Here is a 10,688-nt window from a genome sequence, read left to right as displayed (position 1 = left end):
AGGATCACGGGAGCATGAATCAGAGGTCAGAGAGAATGTCGGAGGAGTCAGAACAGGGAGAACAGAGGCTCGTGATTGGCTGATCTCCAGCCTCCATCTGCTTCCTGATGCTGATGACTGACAGATGCTGTGAAATCACATTTCCCCACAGAACTCACCCTGTTTACCTGGTTGTTTTTTGTTTATTTACAGGACTGTACTTTTTTCACTCGGAAGGAAATCCTGAGGTGAGTTCACATATATATAGCTGAGCTTCGCCTGTGGGCGAAGCTCAGCTCTGAGCGTGTATGTGTGCTGCGCTTGACTTGCGGGTCCACATTCACTGTTGACGCAACGGGAGCGTGCGTTGACACCACTGTGGTGAGATGCGTGTCGCTCCTGCCAAGAGCGAGATACGTTACTGGGCTCGTACAGCTATCTCACGTTTATGTTGACGTGAGCGGTGAGCGCTGAAAACTGTGCGACTGTGCGTGCCTTCATAAAGCAGTGCCGTATGGGTGAATGGTGCTTGCGCAGCGGGAGCACGCATTGGCACTGCTACGTGAGGGGTGTGCATCTTGGGCTGAAAAAACAAGTTATTCCACTGAAACTCATTGTGCGGGCCACATTCACTTATGACTGTTGTGTCATGCGGGCGTCTCGCCTTGTTGGAGCGGCGGTGATTGAAACAGCCTTAAAAAAGGCCACCGGCTCATTCGTGTGGGGTGTGTGTGACGGAGCCGCTGTCAGGTCATCCGAGCTGACAGACTGGCTAAAAGACACTTCATCATAAAATGATGTTTTATTCCCACATTATGTCATCTTTACACACATCCAGCAAACCGTCATACAGTCATCTCCCCTTGAGCTCTGTGGTTTGTTGTCCTGGGGGCCCCCTGTTGGCGATCTCTGGGAAAAGTTGAACTTCCGGATGCCGGGGATGTCTGACGGGCGGGGCTGGCGTAGCAGAGCTGGAAGGCGTTGTGCAGCCTTGGAACATCTTGAAAGTGAACTCTCGTTGATGAGGGCCCTCCAACAAAAAGCTTTCTGCAGCTCCTCCGAGAGGGAGGTGGAGTGACGAGCCAGGAGAACCTCTGGAAACCTCTTCTTCTGGCTGCGATGCGATGCCGGCAGACAGCAAAGAGGCGCACCGGTTGAGGATGACGTCAGCTGCCCTGCAGAGGGAGCGTACGTCTCCTCCCACCTCTGAACGTGTACGCCAACAGCATAACGTGTTGTTCGCTGCGGCCGCCTGGAAACGCATGCTGGTGAGCTCGGTTGGAGAGCGATGTCACCGTCTGGTTACGCTAACCAGAGGCGTGGAACCCTGGTCCAACTTGGACATCTTGCTCCAAGAAAAGCCTCCGTCAGGCTCGGCTCCCGGGGGCACTGAGGGAATTTTCGCTCGGTGAACCCCTCCACTCTGGTGATGGACGCGGATGTGGGAACCGGCGCCCTATTCTATCAGGACCGGCTGCAGCCTCGTCCCAGAAGGACGTCACTGCTGGGAAAGCAAGGCCAGATGGGGATCAGGGCGACAAGCCAGAGTGGAGCCCAGAAACCTTTCCGCTGGATCATCCGAAACTGGCGGGGGAGGCGAGGGACGTAAAAAAGGTCCCTTCATGTCAGCCGCCTCCTGGATTAAGCCGGGCAAACTCCAGAGGGCGCTGGTGGCTGGGAGCGGTGTGGTCGCCGATGCGAAACAGTGTGAGGGGGGTGAGCATTCGCTCAGCCCCCCCTCTACTGACACTATGCTCTCCAGGAGGGAATGAGCAGCGGGGGCTGCTGCTGACGTCGCCTGTCCCGGAGGAACCATCTGATTCGCTCTGAGGGTCGGCGATAAGAGGAAAATTACAAGATGGCGTCGTCCAGAGTGTAGCGACCTGTCACTGAGAAATACTCCTCGGCGCTTACCTTGAAACAAGACTGCTCGTCTGCTTCCCCTCGGGGAGGAGAACTCACCGGGATAACAGAAGTTTGGCGTAACGGGCCAGGCAGTCTAACAAAGGTTGTTCAGCTATACAACTTTCCTTCTTCGTTCTTCTGACAGTGCTATTAGCTTGCTGAAGAAAAATGGGAGCTGATTACCCATTCTTAACGTAATTTATACGGACCGGGTGGGGCCCACACAGCAGGTGGGCGTGGACAAAACTTTTCAGTGTAATGCTTCGCATAACAGGATAAAACCCATCAGCGACAGCCTTAAAGGGCGAAGCCTATATGAAATAGAACTACTTCTCACAGGAGGAGGAGTACTGATGCACATAAATATGATGCACATACATATGTGTGTGAAATCTGGTTCCATAAATATAGTAGACTGTGTAAGAGAGCCTGAAGACAGAGCAAAAATCCTGGGACTGGTTTGCAGAATTATTGAGTTGTATGTAAAATTTGATTTCTACAGCATCCATCCACCCATCTCTTTTGTTCTTAGTGAGACCTTTCTTTATTCATTGAACACATTTGTTTTGTTTTTTTAACAATCTAAAAATTGTGACTTTCACTTTAACACAGCAGAAGCCCCCTCCCCCTAATTCCCTGGCTACTGAAAAAGAGGAGGAGGGGTGGAGCTAAACATGGGCAGGTTCTTAGACTCTATGGCGTGGCTCATCTAATGTCCATCCATCCATCCATTCATCATGTTTCCTTGCTTCTTCCTATTTGGATTGTGGTGGTCACTGGTGCCCATATCCAGCTTTCACTGTGTGAGAAGTGGGAAAACCCAGAACAGGTCTCCAGTCCATCACAGGGTCACATAGAGACAAACAAGACAAACAACCATTCACTCTCTCAGTCACACCTAGGGACAATTTAGAGTTACCGATCAGACTAACATGCATGTCTGTGGGACGAAACCGGAGTACCTGGAAAAAACTCATGCATGCACGGAGTTATTGCAAGAGGGCCTCCTTTGCTCTGTCACCAAACTCTGCTGCCTTTGCGAAGGCGATGCTAGACTGAGGGGATCAAAATGTCAGACTCCTGGCTGGGGAACAGAGGAGGAGAATATCCCAAGGATGCTTTGAAAGGGGACAAGCAAACCAGTAGCTGAGGAGGTGTGCATATTCTGCCCAAGGTAAATGCTGACACAAAGTGGAGGGACTGTACTCAATCACACACCTTATGGCAGCTTCCAGATCCTTATTACATCACTCAGATTCAGGTTCCTCCATGAAAGACTTGCTGCTGGGATTGAAACAGTCCAAAAAGTATTCACAGGCCAGCAACATCATTGAATGAGGTCTACAGCACCCCACCTCCACTATACACTGTATGGTTAAAGTGCTGCTTTCCCTGACTCTGCTACCTGATGATTTGCCAGAATCTCCTCAAAGTTTCAGAGCTGATCGAGTCTCTGTCCAAGGCCTCACCAAACTCCTCCCACATCTGAGCCTTTTCCTCAGCAACAGCCAGGACTGTAGCCCGCTTGGCTACCAGTCAACAAGGCCCAATAGGACTGTAAAAAATTTAAATCTGGTCCTCTGGACACTCAAAAAAAAAAAAATTTGTAGAAACATTTCGTCTTTCATCTGAAAGACTTCTTCAGTCTGAGGTGCTGTATTCAGCTCAGTCTCTTAAATAGCACCTTCTCAGAGTGGATCAACCAGTTTGTTGCTGCCAACCAAAACCAGCTGCTCACATGGTCAAGAAGGACCATCAGCCTAACAATGGATCATTAGCACCTGATGGCTGTTTACTGTTCACAGAGGGCTGAGTGATACTAGCAATCACAGCATTGTAAGAGGGGGACAGTTGAACCTGGAGGCCTCCACCCCTGTTTAATGATGGACTATTTCTTTTCACAAAGATGGCCTCCTTTACTCCTCTCTCAAACCATCGTTCTTCTCTATCCAGGATGTGCACATCTTCATCCCTGAAAGAGTGACCGCTGGCCTGGAGATGAGTGTAGACCGCAGAGTCCTGGCCTGATGATGTTGATCTTCTGTGCTGGTCCATCCTTTTGGCCAGTGGCTGTTTAGTTTCCCCGATGTAAGACTGATCACCCTCCTGACACTGAACAGCATACACAACATTACTCTGTTTGTGCCGGGGGACTGGATCTTTGGGATGAACCAGTCTTTGTCGTAATGTATTTTGGGGTTTAAAAGCCACTGGGACGTTATGTTTAGAAAATAAACGTCTCAGTTTCTCTGATACTCCCGTGTGTCCTGATGCCATGTGTACTTAGTGGTGGCTCCTGAAAATAAAATATTAGTGGGGTGGACATTAAATTCCTGAATTTTTTTATTTTTTATTTTTTTTACAATCTGCCTTACATTTTATGTGATTAAAAAAATGATATACAGTATGTTGCTTAATATTAAAATTATTTATTTATTTTGTATGTGTGTGTCTACAAAGTAAGTTGAACACTAGTCTGAACTGAAATGACAATTTATTACCTTTGGGGTTGCAGCATTCTAGTACTCTTCCAACTTCTGTTAGTATCTAAGAACTACATGTAGCAAAGCAGGAGCATAGGTGACAGGTAGTAAAACTGTAAGTAGAACCTAAAATAAGAAAACCTATTGCTGAAAGAGCGGACATGCTGATACACATTTAATTTTTTTAAAAACCTAGGAAAAGATTTTTAAATTGATTAATTTTTTTCAGAATTTATAAAATGTGCAAATATAAGTTGTAGTAGTACACTGTCACCAACTGGAGCAATCATTTTGATACATGAATGTTTAAAACATAAGTAAATGGAAGTGGTTTGACTTCAAAAGGCATACAGAACAAATTATAAACAGGAAAACAGGAGTGTGGACTCTCACTTAGTATTCGCGGACACAACATAACGTAAAATTAACTCAATATGACCTCAATTTGACCACAATAGCCCACCATGCCTCCAGAGTGAATAGAATCATCTGTCTATAAGACTATCTTTGTCCGGACCGTTCCTTGTCAGTCCGAGGGAGTGAGTCATCTCGCAGTAAGACGACCTCTGAAGTCAAGTCAGCTTTCTTTTGGCAGGATGGCAGCAGGCGGCATGTGGAGGTCATTGGTAAGGAAACAAAGCATTGATTATTGGTGAAAACCTTCTAACAGAGTGATTATCTCTTCTCGTCAGGGCTGTTAGGGTGTGTTTGTGTGAGCTGCAGTGTTTGGCTTATTTTGTGGCTTTCTATTTTCACTCCACCGTTAGCATGTTAGCTGTTAGCCTGCAGCCCGTGTCCTTCAGCGTGAAGTTGTAGCTGACACGACTTCATCCAGAAACTCACTTCCACCTCCCTCATCAGTCTGAGTTTGTCCCTGTGTTGTTGTTTTTTAATCAAGAAGAATAGTTTGTTTTTTAACCTTTGCTGAAATGAAATTAGACCAAACTCCATAATTGTTAAATTGATCTTTTTTGTTTGTTTGTTTTAAAGACAGGCGGACATTAGAATACAAAGAAATTGAAGGAATTCAAATTCGGCACACATTAAACTTGTCTTTTTAAGCAGTTGTATTAATGCCATACTGGCTGTGTTAGATGAGTATTTTGGCAGCCATATTGTGAGGAGCTACCTGCATCACTGAATACCACACCTTTTCATTGTTTTCAGTTAGTGAGGTTAATAAATTGTTAAGAGTCTTTGTTCTACCTTTGCTGAAGGGAGGAGACCCACCTCACTGAACAACTATCTACCAAGCTCTAAACTGTATTTTAGCCAAGGTTCTAGAAAAGTAAAAAGTATTTGGATTCATTCTTTTAACATCTTACCGCCCAATCAGTCTGGTTTCAGGAAACAACCCAGCACAACGACTGCTTCGCTGAAGGTTTTTAACAATGTCGATGAAGCACTGGATGCTAAGAATTATTGTGCTGCTCTTTTTTTAGACCTGTCTGAAGCTTTTGACACACTGGACCATGACATCTTATGTCATAACCTCTCAGAAATTGGTTTCTCAGATAACACTGTTGGTTGGTTCTAGGGTGGGAAATCGGCCGATACTTGCATGGGAAACCGATTTTACCGATTTTTATTTTTATTTTTTTAGTTTTAACAGCAATTGTCTGAACTTCATTTATATTTCAGAGCACTACCTCATGGCCAGTTAAAACAAGTTTGTATTGTTTCTAGGATATCGTTCAAGGGTATGTTTTTCAATAAAAAAGATTGGAAAATTGAAGGTGCATTGTGACCTGATAACACCTGACAGTGTCGCTTATGAAACAAAATTGGTATCGGCCAAAATCGGAATCGGCAGGTCAGACTTTTTAGAAATCGGTGATCGGCCAGAAAACTGCAATCGGTGCACCCCTAGTTGGTTCACTAACTATTTCTCAGATTGGAGGCAGTGTTTTCAACATAATGGTACTTCTTCCAGTTATTTAACTGTTAACAATGGTGTACCACAAGGCTCAGTCTTAGGACCCACCCTCTTCACAATCTACACAGGTAAAGTAGGTCAGGGTTACAGTGCTCGGTTATTTATAACTTAATATCGAATGTATTTATAAATTAATATGACATAATCCTCACCTTTGAAACAGATATGCCACACCGCCAATGCAAGAGTTGGGGGTTCGAATCCACCAGCAGTCACATGCTGAAGTGTCCCTGGGCAAGACACTGAACCCCTCATTGTCTTCGATGTGTGTCCCATCGGTGTATGAATGTGATAAAGCTCTGATTAGTCTAGAATGATTTGTTCAATTAGCTTTGTAGAGATCTAGCAGACTGCTGTGTGAATGGGTACATGAGGACACAGATTGTAGTGTAAAGCGCTAAGCAATAATATTTTAATCTTAAAAATGTAGTTAAGTCTGGATTTAAACTTAAAGTTCTCAAATAAAATTATAAAACCCAACTGTCAGTCATTAGTAGGTGTAAGAGTTCAGTAAAGGATTATTTTAACTACCGGTAAATCTAAATGTACATAAAAATCATGAATAAAAGCAAAAGTTTCATTCCAACAACTGAACACCCAAATAAGGTTTTATGCATTATTATTATGAAATATAACTAATTTAACACTCGGGTCTTATTTTGCTATTTTCATAGCTGTTTGTATGTTGACATGTTTTCTTGTGAGCTGCTGTGAGTTTGAAAACGTGGTTTAAGTTTTACATCATCTTGGCTCAGGACAGTCTGCGGTTAGACCACCACATGTGGATGGAAAGGGGTCCAGGCCGCCTCCCAAAGTGTTCGGAGGGAAAACTTCATTTAATCTTATATTTCCTGAACGAGGTCGTACTGAAGACGGTGGTGTGATCAGCCTCCTGTAGCAGACTACTCTTAGTGACCTTGGTGTTGTTCCTCTTCAGGTGAGCCAGGTGCTGGGCGGGGCAACAAGAAGACCTGCTCTGTTCTCTGCCTCCTTCTCCAGAGGGGTGAGTCCTTCAGGGACACCAACCTGAACCTGACACCACCCAACATGTTTGTACTTTCTGTAGCGTAGGGGAGGTTTTATTTTATGCACAGTAACATAAGTTATCTTGAAACTGAAAATTCATATCTGGTTTACGTCTAAAGATATACGTTTAAACACTTTTATCTGATGCCTGTGTGTTTTAGTTTTAATTAGGGATGCTCAATGTTGGATTTTTGGCCTATATCCGATTATGTTAAAACTTATTTGTCCAATAACCAATACCGATATTATTTCCTAGACCTACTTACAGAGACTACATATCTTTTTCTCTGCTGTGGAATTGAAATACTACATGATTCTTCATGGTCTTTGTCAGTTTGGCCTGCTACCAAATGCAGATGCCAAAAAGAGGGGCTGAAAATGATGCAACACTTCAACTTGGATTATGTTTAATGTCAAATTTATTCATGACGTTTACTCTCTCTAACACAACGACAACACTCGAACAGTTCAAATTTGTACATTTTCACAAATCTAAACTCAACAGTGCACGTGATGTCATAACGTTGTGCTGGCGCTGCAGGCATCCATGTCACTGGGCTGTCATACAAAAACAGCATCTTTTTTATCAGTGAATTATTTTAATTGAATGGCCCATATTTAACTTTATCGCCAATATCGGCTGATACGATACCATGTCGATAATATTGTGCATCCCTAGTTTTAGTGACGTAAAAATATAACAAAACATTTCATACGGTTTTAGAAAACAAGTCATAAAGTTCACTTAACAAAAGTTTTATTTTACCTCGTGTACTTTAGCACATCAGGATGTCTCAGAGGAGGAACGGTTTAGTGCTGTGTCATCAACTGTAGTCTCGTTTTTTTGTTTTACTTTGTAGACACATTGATGTAGGTGAATTGAACGGCTTTGTTTGTGTACAGATGCAGACCGTCACTTTGATTCCTGGAGATGGAATCGGTCCAGAGATCTCTGCTGCTGTTGTGAAGATCTTTGATGCAGCTAAAGTGAGTTTGATCCCAGCTGAGAGCAGAAACTGGATCTCCACTCCAGGAAACTGTAAACTGATCAGTTTTTACCTGCAGGCGCCTATCAGATGGGAGGAGAGGAACGTCACAGCGATAAAAGGACCCAGTGGGAGATGGATGATCCCTCCTGACGCCAAAGAGTCCATGGACAGGAGCAAAATCGGCCTGAAAGGTCAGTTTATTCATCCTGAGGTGCTGTTTGTCTTCTGGAAGCTCTCGGCTCATCACTGGTGTCACGGCTTCCTGCAGGACCCTTGAAGACACCCATTGCTGCTGGCCATCCCTCCATGAACCTGCTGCTCAGGAAGACCTTTGACCTTTACGCCAATGTGCGGCCCTGCATCTCCATCGAAGGCTACAAGACACCGTACACCGACGTAGACCTTGTCACCATCCGGGAAAACACGGAGGGCGAGTATAGTGGCATTGAGCATGTGGTGAGTGGACGGAGGCGAAGAAATAACTTCACTGTGTTTAAACTGTCAGTTTGTTTCATTTCTGAAGATTAATGTAACTAGATCTCCTCTGTAGTTTGCACTGTCCGCCACTTTGTTGGTGAAAGACAGAAGAGCCGTGATAATGTTTTATCCGGTGTGCATTCGTCTGTTAGTAATATATCTCATGAACAACAGAACAGATTTTAATGAAACTTTCTGGAAATCACACATGGGTTAAAGTTCTCCATCACTGTGATGGATTTCCGTCATTTTGAACCTGGTCAGGACAGATTTCTGTCATCCTGTAAAAATGAGGATGGTGAAGAAAAGGTGTTGTGGACTTAGTAAAACCATCCAATCCAAAAATTTTACAGGGATTCAACTGACACTACTTTCAACCAATAAAGAGAACCAGTGCCACAGTTTGAGCCAATCAGAGCAGAGCAGGGTGGGGCCTGCTGTCTGGTTCATGGTGAGCCAGGGTGTGAGCAGCAGAGACAAATTGTAGGTGAAAGCTCACCTGCAGTCCAGCAAGCCAAGGAGGACACCCCGCCCCTTCATGAAGGTGATGGCATGTAATAAATTATTAATCATCTTCATATTAAACGTGTTTGCACGTGACCAATTCACTGCAGCTGGGGAAGATACCAGAACTGATGCACCATCACCCCACCCCTTCTTCTGCACCACACCCTGACCTCCTCAGGACTTTGTTTTAATCTTTAAATCTTTATCTTTTTTTAAAATCTAACTTTGTATTAAATGTTAATTTGTTCAGAGGGTCGCCATTGTACAGGCATGTTCATCTTGTGCGCGAGACCAAACTCCGGGTCAGACAGAGACGTGCACCGCCGTGCGAGCGCGCAGCCTGTTGAGTTTCTCTCACGGTGAGAGAGACCGTTTCTGATGCTTTAGTTGTTCTAAACAAATATTGAGGCTAGACAAATATTTATGTGTCCCAGATTATAGCAGAGACGTGTGTCTCTGTTCAACTTTTGATTTTCCCCCCAAAACTCGTGAGAGAGGCGGAGCGCTACGTCTGTAGCTTTTTAGCTAGTACATCTGTATTACGCGCTACCTGTATGCCAGCAGTTGTCGGTGGGGGTGGGGGGTGAAGAGCATTTCGGTTGGCAGGACGCTCGGTTCTATTGACAGGGTGAGGCGCCCTCCTTGGATTACGGTAGGGGAATCACTGATGTTGGTCTGGATGATGCTTCAGATTATCTTTATTGCCATTCAACATAACATCAGAGATGCACTGCAGAACAAAATTATGTTGCAAATTGGTCACAAACATAAACCAGCTGGATAAACTATAAAAAGAGTATAAAAGAAGAATAAAAACAATTAAAAATATAGAAATAAATAGAATAAGAAGAATAAGAACCAGATTTAAAAAATGGGGAGGCTGTATACATATAAGTGCAAACTTTTGCAATTTGTACAAGAAATGTATCATGAATAATTTGTGCAAACAATCAATATAACGGGTAGATGAAATAATATTATAGTCTTGGATTATTTCGAATGATTCAAAAGTCTAATGGCGGTTGGATCGAAGCTGTCATGGTGCCTTACTGTTCTGCATGACAGGCTGCGGTATCTTCTGCCTGAGGGTAGGAGAGAGAACAGTCCATGACAGGGGTGAGAGGGGGGTCCCTGGCGATTCTTGTTGCCCTTAACAGTTAGTGTGGTTTTGCCAGGTCCCCAATGGGTGGCAGCGTGACCCCAATAAACTTTTCCTTAGAGAACACTATACTGTGTAGTTTTACTGTACTGTGTACTTTTACTAAGGTCATGTACACAGTTTACTGTGTACTTTTACTAAAGTAATATACACAGTGTACTGTGTACTTTTACTAAAGTAATGTACACAGTGTACTGTGTACTTTTACTAAGGTCATGTACACAGTG

At 44.0% G+C, this 10,688-nt stretch overlaps 1 protein-coding gene across 1 annotated transcript in view; it reads left to right on the top strand.

Annotated features, from left to right (window-relative positions):
• The first annotated feature begins 4,923 nt into the window (after window positions 1-4,923).
• The window catches only part of LOC119430297 (isocitrate dehydrogenase [NAD] subunit alpha, mitochondrial), a 23,697-nt gene continuing 17,932 nt past the window's right edge, over window positions 4,924-10,688 (top strand). The window contains exons 1-5 of the mRNA XM_037697741.1: window positions 4,924-4,993; window positions 7,241-7,306; window positions 8,233-8,316; window positions 8,395-8,509; window positions 8,587-8,774. Of these exons, the coding sequence (XP_037553669.1) occupies window positions 4,964-4,993; window positions 7,241-7,306; window positions 8,233-8,316; window positions 8,395-8,509; window positions 8,587-8,774 (483 nt within the window). The 5' untranslated portion in view covers window positions 4,924-4,963. The remainder of the gene's footprint in view (window positions 4,994-7,240; window positions 7,307-8,232; window positions 8,317-8,394; window positions 8,510-8,586; window positions 8,775-10,688) is intronic.

Source organism: Nematolebias whitei, chromosome 2 (genome assembly GCF_014905685.2).
Source record: "Nematolebias whitei isolate Nwh7 chromosome 2, NemWhi1, whole genome shotgun sequence".
Lineage (NCBI taxonomy): Eukaryota > Metazoa > Chordata > Actinopteri > Cyprinodontiformes > Rivulidae > Nematolebias > Nematolebias whitei.
This window is presented reverse-complemented; position numbering and strand designations above follow the sequence as displayed.